The 19,998-nt window shown below is 41.8% G+C and overlaps 1 protein-coding gene across 2 annotated transcripts in view; it reads left to right on the plus strand.

The window, feature by feature from the left end:
* The window catches only part of PPARGC1A (PPARG coactivator 1 alpha), a 526,318-nt gene that overhangs the window by 123,899 nt on the left and 382,421 nt on the right, over positions 1–19,998 (plus strand). Inside the window, exon 2 of one of the 2 annotated variants that reach the window (XM_029083445.2) lies at positions 19,506–19,570. The exons of the other annotated variant lie outside the window; for it this stretch is intronic. Coding sequence (XP_028939278.1) covers positions 19,553–19,570 — 18 coding nt within the window. The 5' untranslated portion in view covers positions 19,506–19,552. The remainder of the gene's footprint in view (positions 1–19,505; positions 19,571–19,998) is intronic. 2 annotated transcript variants of the gene reach the window in all.

The following is a 19,998-nucleotide window of genomic DNA, read 5'->3' on the forward strand; positions in this document are numbered from 1 at the left end:
AGTGCAATACAACAGAGTTGGTAAGCAGGTTCCCTGCCCACCAGGAGCTTATAGTTTAGAGGGGGAGGCAGATATTGAAATAAATTACAGATATGAGCGTAAATGCTGTGGGGCTGAGAGTGGGGTGAATATCAAGTGCCTAATGGGTACAGAAATAAGTGTGTAGGTGGCGCAGAGGAAGAAGGCTTAGTCAAGGAAGGCTTAGTCAAGGAAGGCCTCTTGGAGGAGGTGAGATTTTTAATAAGGCTTTGAAGATGGGGAGAGTGATGAGCAGTCATATGAAGGGGAAGAGAGTTCCAGGCCAGCGGGAGGATGTGGATGTGGGGGCAGTAACATTATTATTAGGAGTATTATAAGTTCCTACATTTACATCGAGGTGCAGAGAGTAGGTAAGTGTGTCCAGTGGGCTGTAGAAGGAAATCCATCAAGGTAAGTTGGAGTGCAGAGCTGATGGAGTGCTTTAAAACCAGGGGTATGGAATATTGATTTGATGCAGAGGCGGATGGGCAACCACTGGAGGTTCTTGAGGTGTGGGAAGGCTTGGACTGAACTCACCAAAAGTCTACAAGCCCCAAAGACTTAGGTTTCTATGATACCCAGGTAGCTACCAATATCTTTAACAACTCTGGATTAAGAGTTAGGATTACCAGATGAGTTTGTTATCCCTTTGAATCAAACGTTAGAATTATCTCTGCACAAAAGTACAGTCTGTGTCTCTGTATCACAGATATGGCAGTCAAGGAGCACATTATTCTTCCGTTCAACATCTAGCCCTTAAAATATTTGGAAAGGAGAAGAGGAGGCCATATGGACTCCTAGTAATTTAGCCCAGTGGACTAAAAGCAGAACTACTGAAGTTGACCTTATGCCTAAACCTTTAGCTATTTCATCCATCACCTGCGGTTGGAACTCCCCAAGGACTCAGTTAATTCTCCGATTAGCCTTAGTTCCTTACTTTGAGAACATTAACATTTGAAAACTTTTGAAATATAAAAGTTTTGTGACAGTTCTGTACAAAGGAACTTCTATAACCGAAAGGGTCATTCACGAAGGAACTGTTATGCAAACATAAAAAAAGGAGCGAGTTTTCTGTGGCAGAAGAAGAGCTAGTGGTGACTCACCAGACTGGAGGAAAGAGGGAAATGAGTTTTTTGGTTTTTTTTTTTTTAATTGAGTCAAGGTGGGTCAACTCTGCTGGATTTTTACATTACTCTACTTCAGGTTTTTCAACTAATTGAGAAATGTCTATGGTCCTCATTTTGGGGCATCTGTTAGAAAATTGTCAACACAAGCAAAGAAGGTCATTCTTAGTGATGAGTAGTGAAATCAGATGATGGATTGACGTATTTCTCACCAGCCATCAGAAATATTCTGGAGGGTGGGGTGATGGAATGGAATAAAACTAGAGATGGAATAAAATTAGTAATAAAATCTAAAGAAGTGGTTTATAAAAACACATATTACTTCTCTGTTCTCCCTCCCCTTTAGATTATGAGCCCTATGTGGGGCAGGGACTGAGTCTGATAATAGCAATTATAATAACTGTGGTATTTGCTAAGCACTTACTATGTGCCAGTTCTGGGGTGCATACAAGCAAATCAGGATGAACACAGTCCCTGTCTCACACAGGGCTCACAGTCTTAGTCCCCATTTTACAGATGAGGGAACAGAGGCACAGAGATATTGTGACTTGCCCAAGGTCACACAGAAGACAAGTGGCGAAGCTGGGATTAGAACCCAGGTCCTTCTGATTCTCAGATCTGTGCTCTATCCACTAAGTCACACTGCTTCTCTAATGTGGTATTTGTTAAGGGCTTATTATGTGTCGAGCACAGGTTGGACAGAGTCCCTGTTCCACATGGACCTCAACCGTCTAAGTAAGAGGGAGAGTTGGTATTGAATTCCCCTTTAACAGTTGAGGAAACTAAGGAGAATAGATATTGTACCCCCCTTTATCAATTGAGGAAACTGAGGCTCAGAGAAGTGAAATGACTTCACCAAGGTCACACAGTAGGTAAGTGGTGGAACTGGAAATAGAACCCAGGTCCTCTGACTTTCAAGCCTCTTTCCATTAGGCAACAATGCTGATCTGATTGTATTGGCTCTACTAAGGTTTTCACCCACAGTGCGAGGACTGGGTGATTCAGTTAGGCATTTTCCAATATCTCTGAGTGATGTGGCTAGGCTGTGGTGTGTTGGATGGCTCTACAGGGGTATTGGAGGGGGACTCATGCTTAAAGACTAGAAATGTAGAGAATACTCACATGGATCAGACTCCAAATGTCAGGAGTGATTTAATGCCAACCTTCCTGAATGGAGGAAGTGTCCTCATAGGACTCTTCCAGCCTAGTGACTCTATAATTCTATCGTGACAGTGTTTCAAAAGAAATAAAATGCCAATTAGATCTTCAGCACAGTAGTAGATGCTTGCTTGTCCGTGCCTCAGAGAGCCATGGGAGAATTCCAGCAGCCACCAGTCCAAAAGCCCAAAGTCCCTAATGACATTCCTGAGAATGTGGATGGCCAACATCTTTCCCAGCAGGTGGAGAGAAAGTAGGCCTTGCAGAAATACCTGTAATCCAGAGGCCCTTCAACTTGGGGGATCTTTCTCCAGAAGCCAAATGCTTTTTGTTGTGGAACTTCAACAGAAAGAAAGGGGAGTATGAGAAGATCAGGGAAGAAGGAGGGGTTTAGTGTGAATTAGCTCAAGGGATTAAATGTGGTTCTGGTTGGGGGATTTGTGAGGGTGGGGCGTAAAGGGATGTGTGGGTCATAAGAAAAGACAGCAGATATTGGAAAAACTACCCCATTTAAACTTTGTCCCTGACACAACCTTAAACAAAAGCCTAAGCTAAAGAAATGGTGGAGAAATAACCCAATTCAAGTCCTACATTTTTTCCCTCTTTGCAAAAAGTAAATTGCAAGAGAAGGTTGATCTGTCAAGGAAGAAGGACCTGTTCAGTGGGTGTGTTTTATTTATGTCAGAGCTAAATGTCCCATAAATGAGTGTGTGTGAAAGGAGACACCGGCCTCACATTTCACTGTCCTGTGAGACGGATGGAGAGATCATCACAGCAGCACTCTGGGAACCAGAGTTGAGGCTGTACCTAGGTATTTTTGCACCCATGGCACCCCCTTACTCTGGCCGATTTTCTAGATGCCGGCCTAGCCATCACTGAGGGGTGGGAGATCTGAGGGAAGACAGCCCAAATCTGCTTTCTGCTTTGTCCCCTCTCTGCCCATCACCCACCCTTACCAGTGCTGGTGGGAGAGCAATAACTGGGCCCAGGAAAGTGCCTCTCACCACCTCAGGTGGTCTCCGGCAGAACTGCCTCAGGCCGAAGTGGTACCCAGCACGTTCTGTTTCAGATGTATTGGGATGAGTGAGTGTATGGCTGTGACATGATCAGGGCAGGCTGGTCAGTTGACCGGTTTCATTCTGGCAGACTGGTTAAGAGCCAGCCCATTCTCCCACCCCTGGCCGAGATGGACACATCACCAAATGATGTCCTTATGTGTTTGCTTTTCTTAAAAAAAACTCTGTCCCCACTCTCCCTCCACCAACTTCTGCTACCGAGTTCAACAACTTGGAAGCAGCACCTATGTTCGCAGACACCAGGGAAGAAAATACAAAGACTTTGGAGCAAGTGGTGTTAGGGGGCACAAGGTGGAGGCCTTTGGACCTCCCTACCACTGAGATATTCTCTAGATTTACGGGGACTTGGGATCCAAATTCTTCCACCAATGGCTTGTATTACATCATTACGTTATGCTGCGTGCTTGGCTCAGTGGAAAGAGCATGGGCTTTGGAGTCAGGGCTCATGAGTTCGAATCCCAGCTCTGCCACTTGTCGGCTGTGTGACTGTGGGCAAGTCGCTTAACTTCTCTGTGCCTCAGTTCCCTCATCTGTAAAATGGGGATTAAGACTGTGAGCCCCACGTGGGACAACCTGATTCCCCTATGTCTACCCCAGCGCTTAGAACAGTGCTCGGCACATAGTAAGCGCTTAGCAAATACCAACATTATTATTATATTGTTCACGTGCATGTTTCATCTCCAGGATTTTAGTGTGCCATCAGTGGATAGCCTCAACCAGAAGCATCCAGGGCAGGATGCGACTGTAGATTGTAAACTCCCCCTCTAAATTGTAAGGTCCCCCTCTAGACTGTAAGCTGACTGGGGGGAGGGAACGTGTTTTTTATACTGTTATACTCTCCCGAGAGCTTAGTACAGTGCTCTGTACACGGTAACTGCTCCATAAATACGACTAAGTCAATACTGTGCTTCTGCCTTCCCTCTGCCTTGGCAGTAGACAGAATGAAGTGGTCAGGGACTGCCTTTGGCCTTTAGACTGCCAGTTTAACCTGAAAGTTGGGTTCTTATCCAAGACAAGTGAAGCAGGATGCATTTAACAAGATTTACAGAGGACCTTTTCAGAGAGTGTTGCAAGCTGGCTAGAAGCAGCTGCTATCTTTTTTTCTGGGGAGGCAGCACTCCCGTAGAAAAGCTCTATTGAAGATGGCTAAATTGGAATAAAATGCTGCTTCTGCCAATCTGACCAACTGGGATTTTCCTATGGCTGCATTTAATTATCCCCTAAATGTTTTCATGGTTATGTTTGCTGTAGCTCTGTGTCTCAACACTTTTATGCATTGGATCTTCATAATCCACTTAGGTGCAGGATCGCAGGGTGGATGGGAAGAATCAGTGGAAACTTTTTGGCTACTCGAAGGGCACCCATTTTTCTTTTTGGAGAACCTTAAACTGAAGAATGTATGGATCAGGACATTGGCTTTGGCAGCATGTGCTCATAAATACTGCTATAAAGCTCTGTTCTTCAATCCAGGAGGCGAATGGAGTTGTTAAAGGCAGTTGATGAGGTAGCATCTGTTTGGGTAACAGTTTTATGCTGCAGTAGCTCTGTGCTGATAACATTAATAGAAATAGCATTTTTAAGCTGTAAATTTGATGTAAAATCCTAAATTTGACAATAATTGTGTTATAAAGCAAAAATTCCAATTATTAAGGGGTCTGTGCCTCTTCTTCATGTGAGAGGCACCACAATTCTTGCTTATACCTGCCCTAACAATTATTATTATGATGCATCCTTTAAATTCCGCTTCATTTTTTTCCCATTTTCATAACAACTGCATTACGTTGTGACATATCTTTTCCAGATATTTTGCTTGAATAAATAAATAGGATATTAAATTCAACTGGGGTATTAGATTATAAATTAGTTCTGTAACAGGCGTCATAATGTTATTTAGATTTTCAGTTTACCCAGACCTTGTAGCAACTCCCCAGAGCTCTGCTACAGAATTAGAAGTAGACATGAGTTGATGTAAGAAAATTGGTTTTTGTAATATGCTGATGTCAGTAGAGTTTTGCCGTGTGTAAAGATATTTAAATGAACATTTCTACTTACCTTTATTGTGTGGACCGAAAGATTGATAATGGTTTCAAATGACTGATTTATTGCTCAGGCTACATGACAATACATGCCTCCTCCCGAGGAAAAAAAAAAAATCTTTTTCCCCAGAGCCTAAAAAGCCCAGGTTGTAGAAATCACACCTTCTGCTGTTGGAATCGAGTTTAACTCATGAAAATGATTGCCAAGCTCATGCCTACTTTTGACTTGGATTCAGGGTCAGGAGATATTTCATTTCCAAGCTCAAATGTTTTCCAAGCATAGAAGCTCAGTGGTCTACTGGAAAAATCACATGCTTGGGTGTCAGAGGACCACGGTTCTAATCCTGGCTCTGCCACTGACCTGCTATATGACCTTGGGCAAGTCATTTAATTCTTCTTTGCCTCAATTTCCTCATTTGTAAAATGGGTTTCAAATGCCTGTTTTCCTTCCCCCTTAGACTGTGACCCTCTAGCAGGGACTATGTCTGATCTGATTGCATCTACCTCAATATTTGGCACAGTGCATGGCACAAAATAGACACATACCAAATGGTATTTTTTCATATTGCCAGTCACTGGCTAGAAAGTCAGTGGTGGCTCACATCTATCTAGGAGTGGGTTGGCTCAAAGAATGCTGTCAGCCCCTCTTCAAGCTGTTGTGAGGGAATGTGCTTCTGGGCAACCTGTTCACCCTTGAATTATTCAGGGTGTCCTTGTTTTGGTAGCCACAGCTTCAGAAAGCCCCGATGGTGAGCGGCAGCTGGGTGGTCTTCAGGCTGAGACTTCTAGAGGAAAAGGGACAGGCAAACAATGCCGCTTTTTATCAAGCCGGAAAAAAACAACAACAAACAAACCTGAATTAATAAACGAAAAAGGCTGTACCCATGGTTTTTAGCAAAAGTAAATGCCAAGTGTAAAACAAATTAATCTAACTTCTGTGGCGTGACTAAAAATACCCCGCTGAGCTAAGCTGGACTCTTGGTTTTCTCATGGCTTTCATCTGAATACAAGAAGGTTAATGTCCCATGGGGATTCTTAATGCACAAATGGAACAGGCGGAACCTCTATTTTTAAGGTCTCCGAAACCACTGCTGGAAGAATAATGAGTGGCAAATGGAAACCCAACACTAAAATAACCAGTCCCCGAACTCAGAAAACGCCTCTTCTTTCGGGCAAGCCACTTGCCTGATTCCACTTGTCTTTTTCATAAAGCATTTCATTAGAAGTTCACAAGCCTTGGCATGTTTATCAAGAAGACCCTCCTGGAATTTGTATCCTGTGTCTGGCAGCAAAGCCAAAAAGCCTAGAAGAACCGACTTTTTATACCTGCCCAGCCAGAAGTCAGAGTTGGAGGAGTTCCTTGATGCTGAAATATTTCTTTTTTTTTTTTTTTTAGAAACAACAGACAAACCGAACTCTTATCCTTTGCCCCTTGATGTGCACTTTATTAGAGAAGCTGTTCTCTGTTTCCAAAAAGGAGGAACATTTGCATTTAATGATGCAGGAGATGCCATAGTAATTTCATGAGAATTACCCTTTCCAATGAATGTTAAACACCTAAGTAAAATCCCTTGAAAGTGGCCAGAAGATAAATTAGAGTGGAGCTGTGCTTAGGTAGAACTAAATTTCCTTCCTTCCCTTTTTAAAATGGTTTTTAATTGATTTGCCATACTTTTTAAGTTAATAATGAATACCGTCCCTGCGTCTGCATGATCAGTCTTATGAATCAGATCTATGGTTCGGGAAAACGGCCTCCCCTTTCCAAAAGACAGTGTTTTTAAAGGACGATTCCTGCTTATTGTGCTAATGGTAATGTGCTTGCTTCATGGAGATTTTAATGAACAGATCAGTTGGTTGGAATGGATCCTCCACCTGAGACAAGGGAAGGACAGGCACTGTGATTCTGGGGTGTGAGTTGGGCCTTGTTCACAGGTGCTGGGTGCACAGGAAGTGATGAAAATCATGTTGCTGGGGAAAGAGAGAAGCTAAGTACTCTGAAATCTCACAAAGGGGGAGGAAAAAACAGGAAAAGGCAATAGTTAAAATGAGAAAGTTGACAGGAACAGAGAACAACGATCTCTTAAGCTCCTAAAGACTGACTGGATATATGCTGTGACACTATCCTACTCTTCAGCAGCTACTTCCCCAACTCCACTGCCAGGTTCCCAATGGAGAGGCCATCTGAAACCTTCACTGAGACAGTTACATTCAAAAAAAGAGACTGCTCTCATCTTTTCTTGATCCTCTTTCTCCTCTTGCTCTTCTCTGTTACATTGTACTCTCCCAAGTGCTTTCTACAGTGTTCTGTACACAGTAAGCATTCAGTAAGTATGATTCATTCATTCAATTGTACTTACTAAGTGCTTACCATGTGCAGAGCACTCTACTAAGAGTTTGGGAAAGTATGATACAGCAACAAAGCGTGACAATCCCTCCTCACAATGAGCTCACAGTCGGATTGATTTCTCCTGCTCCTTTTCTTCCTCTGTTTCCTTCTGAAATTACAAATCCTCCAGGGGGGCTTCCCCTATTGATTTGCGTGGTTCAGTGGAAAGAGCACGGGCTTGGGAGTCAGAAGTCGTGGGTTCTAAACCCGACTCTGCCACTTAACTGTGTGACTTTGGGCAAGTCACTTAACTTCTCTGTGCCTCAGTTACTTCATCTGGAAAATGGGAATTAAAACTGTGAGCTCTACGTGAGACAACCTGATTACCTTGTATCTACTTAGTGCTTAGAACAGTGCTTGGCACATAGTAAGCACTTAACAAATACCAAATTATTTAGTATTATTATTTAGTCTTCCCATTTTATAATCCCCGACTGCCATTTCAGCACTTCCAAGCCCTCAGAGCACTTAAATGCTCACAACTCCTTGTAACATTAATGTGCATATCTTCATGCTCTTGGTGGTGAGTGGCAAGAATGTGTAGGATCTCATCAAATCCATGGGGAGAAGGAGAAACAATCTTCATGTGGGGAGCGAGTGGGGATAGGGAGTAGGGAAATGGTGGTACAAGATAAAAAAATGAGCAACAGGGAGATTCTCGATGTCATTGCCAGCCATAGTTAACGAGTTCGTCTGCCTGAGATGGTAGTGTCAAAAATAGGGATGATTTTTAATATTACTAATTTTTACCTCAACCAATCTATTATGTTCTTACCCCTGAATTATCCAACATCATCATGAAACTCTCAATATTTCCTCCCGGCACAATCTCTTGTGATACTACATTCTATAAGGTGCTCTCTGCTCTGTGAAAGATGCTATTTTATTTTCAGTCGTGTTGAGTTTGTGTTCTCTTGCCCCAGTGTCGTGGGATTTGGTGAATGGCAATTTCTTGTACACCCTATTGACACCCTTCATGGCTTTGTAAACTTCAATCAGGGATCCTCTCACCTTGTGTATTTGCAGAGTGAAGAATCCTAATCCTTCAGTTTGTCCCCAGATGGAACCGATTCTCTTGATCATCTTAGTTGTCTCTATACCGCTTTCTATGATGTCACGGCCTGGACAGCTCACAGGAGGGCCAGAAACCCCAGGCCTGAATAAAGTGGCAAAACTAATCTCAGGCATTTAATAGAAAGTGCTAAAGGAATTCATTTTCCCATGGTGGGATGGGGGAGAGAAGCAGTGTGGCTTAATGGAAAGAGCACAGGATTGGGGTCAGGAGGCCCAGGTTCTAATCCTGGCTTTTCCACTTGTCTGCTGTGTGACCTAGGGCAAGTCACTTAGCCTCTCAGTGCCTCAGTTTCTTCATCTGTAAAATGGGGATAAAGCATCTGCTCCTTAGACTGTGAGGCCAGAATGAAATGGGACTGTGTCCAATCTGCTAATATTGAGTCTACCCCAGCTCTCAGCACAGTGCTTGATGCATAGCAAGTGCTTAATAAATAGCACAATTATAGGAGAGGAGTGATATTGGCAAGTGGTCTCCTTAGGTCTGCTGGGGAGCATAGGGATCACAAAATTGCATTCCAGTCTCCAACTAGTAACCCTGGCTCACTACAAAACTATAATTAAAATGATCATACAGTGTAATGATTTCTAATACATTTCAGAGCAAATCACCATCTTCTATTTGATGTGATGTTCATGTTTACTACTGTAATTACTAATTTGAAATATAAGGCAGTAATTTTTATTAGTGTTCAGTTATATGTAATTATGTCAAATGTGAGCCTGCAATTTAGATTGAAATGTATTAAGTAATGAACGTACAAAATGATTATATTGTAATGGGACAACCTCGTGACTGTATTTTATTCTCTTGTAGATTTTTTTCCTCCACCCTCATTATTTGAAAAGAAGTCCAAATAGAAAGAGGTCATAGCATTTCCAGCTCAGGATTTCAAGCTCTTAAGTGTACATATGGAATACAAAATAGTGTCTGTGACATGCATCTTCGAGCTCTTGGGTTTATCATAGTTTAGGAATTAGTGTAGCCTAGTGAAAAGAACATGGGCCTGGGAGTCAGAGGCCCTGGGCTCTAATACTGGCTCTTTCACGTGCCTGCAGTGTGACTTTGGGCAATTCACTTAACTTCTTTGAGCTTCAGTGTCCTCAGCTGTAAAATAGGGACTAAATGCAAATCCCTCCTATTAGACTGTGAGCCCCATGTGAGATGGGGACTGTGCCCAACCCGATTATCTTATCTACTCCAGCCCTTAGAACAGTGAGTTAGAGCTTAGGAAATATCATTAAAAATGCTTATCCTTTGCAACTATACTCATACTCTTTGAACTATTATATGATTAGATATTTTCATCCCTTTATTTTCCCTATAAGACTGTTCTGTGGGAAGACTCTACCATTTCTAGACTGTAAGGTCACTCTAGGCAGGAAACGTATCTACCCACTGTTACATTGGACTCTCCCAACTGCTTAGTACAGTGCTCTGTGCACAGGAAGGACTCAATAAATACCACTGTGTCTTCTTGTGTCTTGTGTCTTCCCTAGTGTGTGGTCCAGTGCTCTGCAGGCAGTTGTTGCTCAGTAAATGATGATGATGAAATGGAAAAGATTCACACATAAGCAGTAAAATCACATCCACCTTCCTTTAGTCTGGAGTTTTCAGCTCTCATCATTCAGAGTATTTTGAAAGGAAGAATCTTTTATTTAAAAACTGTGAACATTTAGTATGGCAAAAATAATATCCAAGTATCACAAGCCTCCCTGATTTTTGTATCAGATTATTTTTAAAAAAGGAAAAAAATGAACTGCAAGTATTTTTAATGTCCATGCTCCTGTGTATAGTAATCTGTAGATCCATACAAACCATCTCTGCCTCTGAATATCAGGTGCCTGATATTGGAAAACCCCCAAAAGACAAAAATTTCCAGAGTATTCAAATTAATCCTTTAAACCAAAATGAAGTATCCTAAAATGTGTATTGGGCAATTCATGCTGTCTCTCCAATCCAGATTCTTTAAATACTGACTAGAGTATATGTCACTGATGAGTTCATTTCCACAGAGAAAGTTTGTGGCATCTAGGAATGGAATTTCAGGTAGTTTTCTGTTCCTGGGGTGGTTTTCCAGGAGGTCAGCTTTATAGAAGAAAAAAAAAAAACCAAAACCCGAAAAACCAATTGTCTAGAAGACTGGTTTACCTAGGTACCTTGTTGCCAAAGTTGAAAATAAATCTTACATTCTAGTTAATATAAGAGGAAGAAAAAAGGTTTGGCCTAATATAATTCTACTGTGTTTTCTTGAAAGGTTAAAACATGCAGGAGTGCAAAATTCTATATATAGTTTTCTGCCCTTACAGTTTAACAAAGCAAAACGCACATTCTGTCAGAGTGCAAAGCTGTTTTAAATACACATGGTTTGAAGAGATTGGAGTAAGGCCCTCTATGTGTTTTACAGAATACTGACTCATCTAGGAGTCCTTTACCGATTTAAAAATGGATCTCCTAAGAACAGTTAAATATCACCTATGTTTGTAGTTCACTAGACAACTACAAAGGTAATTCTTCTACAAATACAGATGGTGCCCTTATGAAAATTCCGTGGCAGTAAATAGATGCCAATTGAAATAATATGACATTTTGATGAGATGATAAACTAGAACCTAGAGGAATAGAGGACTTGGGATGCTTTGGAAGTTTTCATAGTGTCTCCTTTATAGCTTATTTAAACTTGATTATTCCTAGTACCAGAGCTTTTCCTCTGGACTTTTTCATGTTAAATCACCGGTTTCATTGTTTCGTGTTTAAAACCTGAGACACCGGTCAACTTTACATCTTGAACTGTCAACCTTCCTGTCCTGCTTTTTTGGGTGAATTGCTTACCTACAGACAGATTAAACAACTGCCTATTGAGACCCAAAGGCTGGACTGTGCCAGTGGATATGGATGGGAAGATTATTGATTACAAGAATTAATTGCCAGGATCTTGGCAAGCTGTGATTAGTTCACTGATGAGACTTTTTATGCCATGGGAGATATACTGAGAGAATTTTTCTTCCTGCAGTCAAAGACTGAAGAGAAGAAAATGATATTGGGACTAGGGCACAGGGGACTGAGACGGGTGTTTGAAAATCAGCATTATATCTCAATTGTCACCTTTCCGTTCGTGGGTAATGGATATGTGGGAAATGTTGTCCAACCTTTAAAAAATGAGAATTGAATAATCCAGCAATCAGCGTAATATATTCCGTTATGGCAGCAATCAAGTCAAACAGCCATGGGGTCAGAGTCATTTGGGGAAAAAAAGGGCTGATTAATGAAGTTTCAGGTATCTAGAGTAGCCTGCTACCCCTTGGTTATTTGAACTTTTGAGGTGTTTGGAGATGAGAATGCTTGAGAACCTTAAAGGTAATTATTCTAAAAATATCCCAGTTTGTGTTGGTCTTCCTGCCAAGGCTGAGAGTCCATTTAGATTTTTAGTGTTAGGATTGAGGTGTTTGGGTTCCCGAGTCCTCATCAGAGCCTTGGAAATGTGTGCGTATGTGTGAGGGGGTGTGTGAAGGGGTGTGAGTGTGTGTGTGTTATGAGAGAGAGAAAGAAAGAGAGAGAAAGAGAGGGCTTCATTGACAGTGGCAGAAAGGAGGGGTCAGGAGCCAGAACATAGAGCAAGTAGAATTCAGGGGAGCCCTTAGGCTTGGCATGTGTTGATTATTGGCTTTACTAAATAATAGGATGCCAAAAGGAATTTCCCCAAGAAGGAGAATCCCCTGTCCATTCCCCCATCTTAGCTTATGTGTTAAGTTTTAAGATAACCATGTATTTAGGCAGGTCTCGAGGTGGGAGAATTCTTCTCATTGAACAGATCCATTTTCAGTGCCAATCCATTGATTGTGGGCAAACAGAATGCTGTGGTTGTCCCCTTTAGTTAAGCTGGAGATCACTCTAGGTGTCCGTCTCAAAAATAACTCAGTATCGCCGGCTGTGTTTCTTTTCCCTTTCTGCCCCAAATCCAGAAGTCTGACCATACAAATCCAGTGTGGCCTTGTGGAAAGAGCCTGGGCCTGGAAGTTCAAGGACCTGGGTTCTAATCTTGGCTCTGCCACTTACCTGATGTGTGACTTAGGGCAAGTCACTTAACTTTTCAGTACCTCAGTTCCCTTATCTGGTGTTCCTACTTCGAATGTGAGTCCCTTGTGGGACAGGAAGTGTGTCCAACCTGATTAACTTGTAGTTAGAACAGTATTTGACATATAGTAAGTGCTAAAAATGCTATTATTACTATTATTATTACTACTGTTATTGTTAATGCCAATGTCCTTACAAAATGCCTTTTCCATTGACTTAGGGGGAGTGGGAGCTTAATCTGTTGGGCAGAGCTTAGGGTTTCCTGCTTTTTTTTTTTTTAAACATTCTTTCATTAGGTATTCTAAAAACTGTCCCCTAACCTCCACTGCTTCCTCTCCTAGCCCACCTTCCTTTTTTTTCTTTCAAAGCTAATGGAGATGCAGGAAAAATTAGCTTAGATTTTTCTCTCTGATGGAAGATTATGTAGAATCAGATTCAAAGAAGCCAGACACGTTCCAGCATTTTACACAGAGCTCGGAAAATCAGAAGTCTAAGTTTTTCTGCAACTTGGACTCTTTTCTTTCTTGTATGCTCTAGATTATGTCCTTTGCAGATTGGGGTGTGCATAAACTTGTGCTTAGCTCCCAAGGACTCACTGGATTGGAAATTGTTTGAGTAAGTTTACTGTGGGCAGGAATGTGTCTTCCAACTCTGTTATATTATGTTTTCCCAAGTTTAGTACCGTGCTCTGCTCACAGTAATAGCTCAATCAATATGATTAATTGATTGATATGAGGAAAGTGTCAGCAACTGTTCTTCCTTTAAAATCTCCCATTCTCACTGCTCTTCCTTTTGCCGCTGAAGTTACATGGACCAGACTCTGTGTATAGAAAACACAAAAATGTAGCCACTCTCTTGTTTTCCTTTACCATCCCACTTTCCCCATGACACACCCATCAGGAACACTGAGGTAGCTAAATAAGGTGAAATTAGTTTTCTTTGTTACCATCCCAGTGTGGCCTAGTGGAAAAATCCCACTGGGTCCTTCTGACTCTGGTTTCTAATCCTGGCTCTGCTCTTCCTTTCTTTTTATTTTGCCCCTCCCTTTTGCCCCTATTCTACTCTGCTTCCTCTTCCTGTTCCTCCCATGACCCAGCTCATCACTTGCTGGGAACTACCTGTGGGCCAATCAGAGCACTTGATGCTGACCCAAGTGGACACAACTCTGACTGGCTATAGTAGACAAGAGTACTACAAAGTGGAAATTCACCAGTGGACCTTTTAGAGCAGAACTCTGGCCTGGAGGGAGACTTTAGTTCCAGACATTGAATTAATCAATGGTATTTATTGAGTGCTTACTGTGTGTGAAGCACTTCTACTAAGTGCTTGGGAGAGTACAATACAGCAGACTCCTGCCCACATTGAGTAACAGTCTAGGGGATGATTCTGTTGAACTTACCATAGTGATTCAGGAATGTAGTCAGGTCTGATTATTTCCACAAGATCTTTATGCCTTACCTCCATTCAGCCGTAAGACTTTTTTTTCCTCCATGGGTCAAATACTTTCCATGATGAGACTAGTGATTTCAACATGCTGAATTTTGAGTCATGTGTTTTCTCAGGATAATGGGTAGGAGAGGAGGACAATTTCCCTTTACTTAGTTTCAGAGGAGAGCACAAACACTGTTCTGTATTTGATACCTTTGCCGGACTAATTTATTATCCTTCTTAACAATAATAATTGTGGTATTTGTTAAACACTTACCAAGTGCTGAGCTCTGTGCTACACACTCAAGTAGATATGATGCAATTAGCTCTGTCACAGTCCGTATCCTACATGGGGATCACAATTTAAGGAGGTGGGAGAACTGATACTAAGTCCTATTGTACAGATTGAGGTGACTGAGGCACAAAGAACAATAATTGTGGCACTTGTTAAATCAATCAATATATATGTATATGTGCTAAGTACTGTATTTAGCATTGGGGTAGATGCAAGATAATCAGGTCAGAACAAGTTCCTCTCTCACCCTGGGCTTCAAAGACTAAATAGGAAGGAGAACAAGTATTGGACCTCACTTTTACAGATGAGGAAATTGCTGCCCATAGAAGTGAAGTGACTTGTCCAAGGTGATGGAGCTGGGTTTAGAACCCAGGTCCTCTGACTCCCAGCCCAGTTCGCTTCCCATTAGAACATGCTGCTTCTAATGATCGGGGGCCAATTTCTTTGAGGATTCATATTTGAACAGTATCTAGCACAGCATTTCAATCATAAGGGCTTTTAAATACCATTTGATAATCAAATACTGCACACATCCCACCTGGCTGCGTCTATACACACCTATACAAGCTAGTTTGCCCGCTTACAGAGACACACTATCCCATCAGTCATAGTAGTTAAGCACTTACTATGTGCCAGGTACTGTACTAAGTGCTAGGTAGATTCGAGGCAATCAGGTTGGATATAGTCCCTGTCTCACATGACGCTCAAAATCTTAATCTCCATTTTACAAATGGGATAACTGAGGCACAGAGAAGTGAAGTGGCTTGCCCAAGGTCACGGAGCAGGCACATGGCAGAGCCAGGATTAGGAACCAGAGTCAGAAGGACCTAGTGGGTTTTTTCCACGCAGCCACACTGGGATGGTAACAAAGAACACTAATTTTACCTATTTAGCTACTTCAGTGTTCCTGGTGGGTGTGTCATGGGGAGGGTGGGATGGTAAAGGATAGCAAGGGAGTGGCTACATTTTTTTGTGTTTTCTATACGCAGTCTGGTCCACATAACTTTAGGAAAATGTCTTCAACCCAGATTGTGTCAGTCATTCTCTTCTGAAATGTAAGCAAATTCTACCAGTTTAGGAAAAAAAGAGAATTCCTATAAGCATGAGTAGAGCATGAGTCTAGGAGTCAGGACAGCTGAATTCTAGACACAGCTCTAACTTGCCTGCTAAATGACCTTGGTCAAGTCCCTTAACCTCTCTATACTTCAATTTCCTAATCTTTGAAAATGAAGAAAAAGTAATTAATCTCCCATCCTCAAGACTGTGAGGTGCATGTAGATGCGACTGTATCTCATCTGCTTATACTCAATTCACCCCACCATTTATTACTGTGCTTAGCAGTTATTTAACACCCTTACCATATACAGACCATTATGCTTAGCACTTGAGAGAGTACAGTACAATGGAGTTGGTGTACACAATCTCTACCCTCAACGAATTTACAGTCTAGTGGAGGAGCCAACAGTATAGTGGACCTCAGTAAATCCTTAACGAATTACAACTATTAATTAGGCTCTAGCAGTCTGCGTGAAAGACAGCAGAGTCAGAGACAGAGATGGCCAGGTAGTATTTCACCCTACTTCCAAGAAGAGGACGAGTGTGGAAAAAATGTGTTTATGTATGCCTGCATATTGCTATACTCTTATGTGCGTAGTCGTGTGTCCCCATAGCATCCAGGGATACCCCAAATCTATATCCAACGTGCCATTTTGGGCCCCCTGCAATGCAAAAGAAGGGCAAAAACATTCTCCAAACAGCCTTAGGTGAGGTCATCTCTTCCCTCCTTGGCTCATTCCAAATGAGAACCTGATCCTCTGGGAATTCAGAGCTCCGTGAAAGGCATTTTGCCAACATGTTTTTTGACAGAACGGTGGAGATTAAAGCACTTCTAGCTCTGATTGGATTACCATAGCACCAGCACACTTTAATCTCTAGGCTGCTGCCACTTTGGGGAGAGGGGTGGGGGGACAGTGATTGAGACATGTGGTCTGGGTCCTAGCTGAAGAAGCGGATGACTGCACTTAGCCATTTAATCTTCCAGCCCGGTGGCTGGCATGGAGGAATATTTAACCACTGCAGCGGAGATAAAGAAATAGATGCTTAAGTGCTGGCCCGTTGATAACTTCTTTGCAATTTGGATTCTGTTGTACTAAACTTTGGCAAAATGGGCTCTTAACAAGAACAGCTCAGCGGATAGGACTTGCAGAGCTCTGGCCGAGAGTAATTCAGACAAAAAAACAAGCTTAAAAAGGGGGACGGACTCGGATCATGCATGGATGCAGAGAGCAGGAAGGGAAAGGCGTGGAGGAAGGATGGATATGCCAGTTGGAAGAAGAAGCAATTAGAGGGAAAACGGAAAGGGAGAGCGCACTAGGGAAACGGGCAAATCTGAAAATGGATGAAATTGAAAAATATAGGATGATTACTCAATTACAAAATGTCAGCAGTTTGACAGCCCCAAACAAATAAGCACGCCTTTTCCATGAAGCAGTTGGCTTCCCAAGCCAAACAAAACAAAGCATATAATGACTTAAATATAGCTTGGCTGGAACTGTTTCTACATTGGCAAAGTGTAGGGTACTATTGGCCAAAATGATGGGGAATACAACACTTTCTATACCAGCACGGTGAATTATTTGCAGGATCGTAGGCATTATTCTCCGGAATTTGGCCCATTCTATGGTTCCCTTTGCCAGAGAGAAATTACATTCCTTGTTGTTGGACTGTTTCTTTGAGAAGGGGAGATTTCAGCAAGCAATTTTTGTTGGGCTTCCCAGTACCCAGCTTGTATATATTCAAAGGGAGGGTTGCCCTTTGAAGTTGGAAGAGAGAAGAAAGTCGAACAGATATCCAGCCTGACACAAGAAGTCCAGAGAATGCTATAGGAGGAAACTTGGCTGAAGGGACGGGTGATTAAGAAGGGGACATATATGGAGACAGAAGGGTAGAAGTCTTTGAAGGTTAAATGGAGAAATTTGAACTTTAAGCAGAAGAAGAGGGGCAGTGATTAGAGAATGGAGGAGTTAAAGATAGAGAGTATTGGCAAAGGCATTTTGGAGTGATTGGAGTAGGGACTGCGGAAGGCCAGAGAAGAAGAGTATTGCACTTGACTTGAAGGTCCAGGTTCCTCGCAGGCAGAACAGAGCAAATCCCGCAAAGATTGCTCAGAAACCTGTGCACTGTCGATTGACTTACTTGGATGTGCAATTATTTTGAAAAGTAACCTTTGCTCTCTTTCCAAGGTGTGGGTAACGGGTCTGTTTTTGAGTACCTGCATGTTTTGATGTGTAAGCCATACACAGAGAGAAGTGGTAAAACTTTCTGGAGAACAGTCAAGGTGGAATTTCCTAGCTCTTATGTTTTGCAGCCTCTAGCTAAGATAGCTAATGGATGAAGATAAGCCTAGAGACCCTAACTGGGGGATGGGGAGGGGAGGGGGAAATGACATTTCTAAGATTTTTGTCAGGAGCCAATTTAAAAATAAATGTGAATTCAATATGTTCTATTAATGCTGGAGGTTGAGTGATATACCTATGCAAAAAATGCCCTCTTTTCGACTGCAATTTAAAAAGGGGGTTTTGGAGGTAGTAAAGAGCCATATATAGAAAGAGGCATATGGTAATGTGACAACCATCCCCGACAAAGCTATTGAAAACATACCCCTGCTCGACTCTCCCGAATTAACATCATAACCTATGTCAGTGACTCACTATTATCCTAATATCTGTTTTTGGATTCTGTCCAGTCCCATTAGATATCCCCAGGTTGATTGCTCTCTTACTCGTGAATGTTAATTGCTTCCAAATCTCTTTGGAGTTCAAATGCTTGGGAAAAAAATACTGACTGGTAAAGCTGCTAGTTTTATTAACATGGCAGTAAATAAGAAATCTGTTTAGAGATTTGAGTGAAGTGCCTGAGACGCGAGATATAATAAACTGCTGATCCTGCACATTTCTTTTCATGTCTCCCCCATGTTAGTAATGAGAGAGTCAGAAAAGGCTCACTGCTTTCCAACATTTAAATGATATCAACATTGTCTGTGCAAAACCAGTCAATTTTTTTTTTTTTAAGAGTCAGATTCCAACTTCTCGCCTCCGGTATTCCCATCTGCCTGGCATTCAGTGGGGTCTGCTAAAATATTGTGTTGCCTTGGGGGAATGTTACTGTGTAGCGGGTGGAGAGTTTTTTTTTCCCCTTAATTGTTTGGCTGCGTGGGATTTAAAAATAACAAAACACGATTTTTCCTCGACGTGTAAAATAGGGTATCAAAGTCACTTTAAAATGATTCAAATCAACTTTCTTTTTCATGTCCAATTAAACTTGGATAACTCTCTTCTGATTATTTTGGTTTTTTACAATTCTAGTTGGATTAAAGAGTGGCTTTCAGTCCTTTTCATAATGTTTCCAAAACACTGCTGTCTGTACATAAGCAGCTGCTTGGTCTCAAGGCACACCTAATTGTGCTGCAGCAGGGGGTGAAAAGATCGCTGGGTAAGATTTCCTATCCTTTTTAACATTGGGGGAAACAGATTACTTCAGAAATGTTAGATTTTTTGGGAGGACTTTCTAAGTGTTAGAAATGTAAATGGCTTTTACTTCTTGTTCCCCCACTATTGCTCTTCTTGATCCCAGACCACCGATTCCACTAGATTGTAAGCTCCTTGAGGGTAGGGGTCGTGTCTACAAACTCTACTTTACTCTCCCAAATGCTTAGTTCAGTGCTCTGCACAGAGTAAGAACTCAGTAAATTTTATTGATGGATTGATCACCCCTCCCAATGTGCCCCCAAATCCCCATCCCTAAAATGGGGATAACAATACTTACCATCTGCCTTTCAGGTGTGTTGCGAAAATCATTGAACTAATATTGGTAAAATTGGAGATCCATGGATGAAAGGTACTTTGTAAGTATAAAGCGTTATTGTCGTAATATATTCTGTTACACCAGTCAAACACCTGTTGTCTGTTCATATCTTATTAGGAGATCAGTGGCACCCATTTCACACTGATAATCTGACTTCCAGGGATTTACTATTTAAATTCCATCCTGTTTATCATTACTGCCGGAGGGAAGATAGCATATAAACAATTTCAGACATCTCTTTCTAGATGATGTAGAAGAATGACCGCCCAGATGTCACATGCTGATATCCGAATTGTGAGAGTAAACCAATGTTGAAGTCCATCTTGGTTTCTGAGTCCTCTCTCCCCAGATGACTAAGGCCATATCTGAACCGAATGACCTTCTGTTTCACACTCACTTGTACAGTGGAGCAACGATTTCTTTCTAAGATTACAGAGCACAGATGGCTTGGAAGCATAGACAAAGATC

This window comes from Ornithorhynchus anatinus, chromosome 18 (genome assembly GCF_004115215.2).
Source record: "Ornithorhynchus anatinus isolate Pmale09 chromosome 18, mOrnAna1.pri.v4, whole genome shotgun sequence".
NCBI classification, from domain to species: Eukaryota; Metazoa; Chordata; class Mammalia; order Monotremata; family Ornithorhynchidae; genus Ornithorhynchus; species Ornithorhynchus anatinus.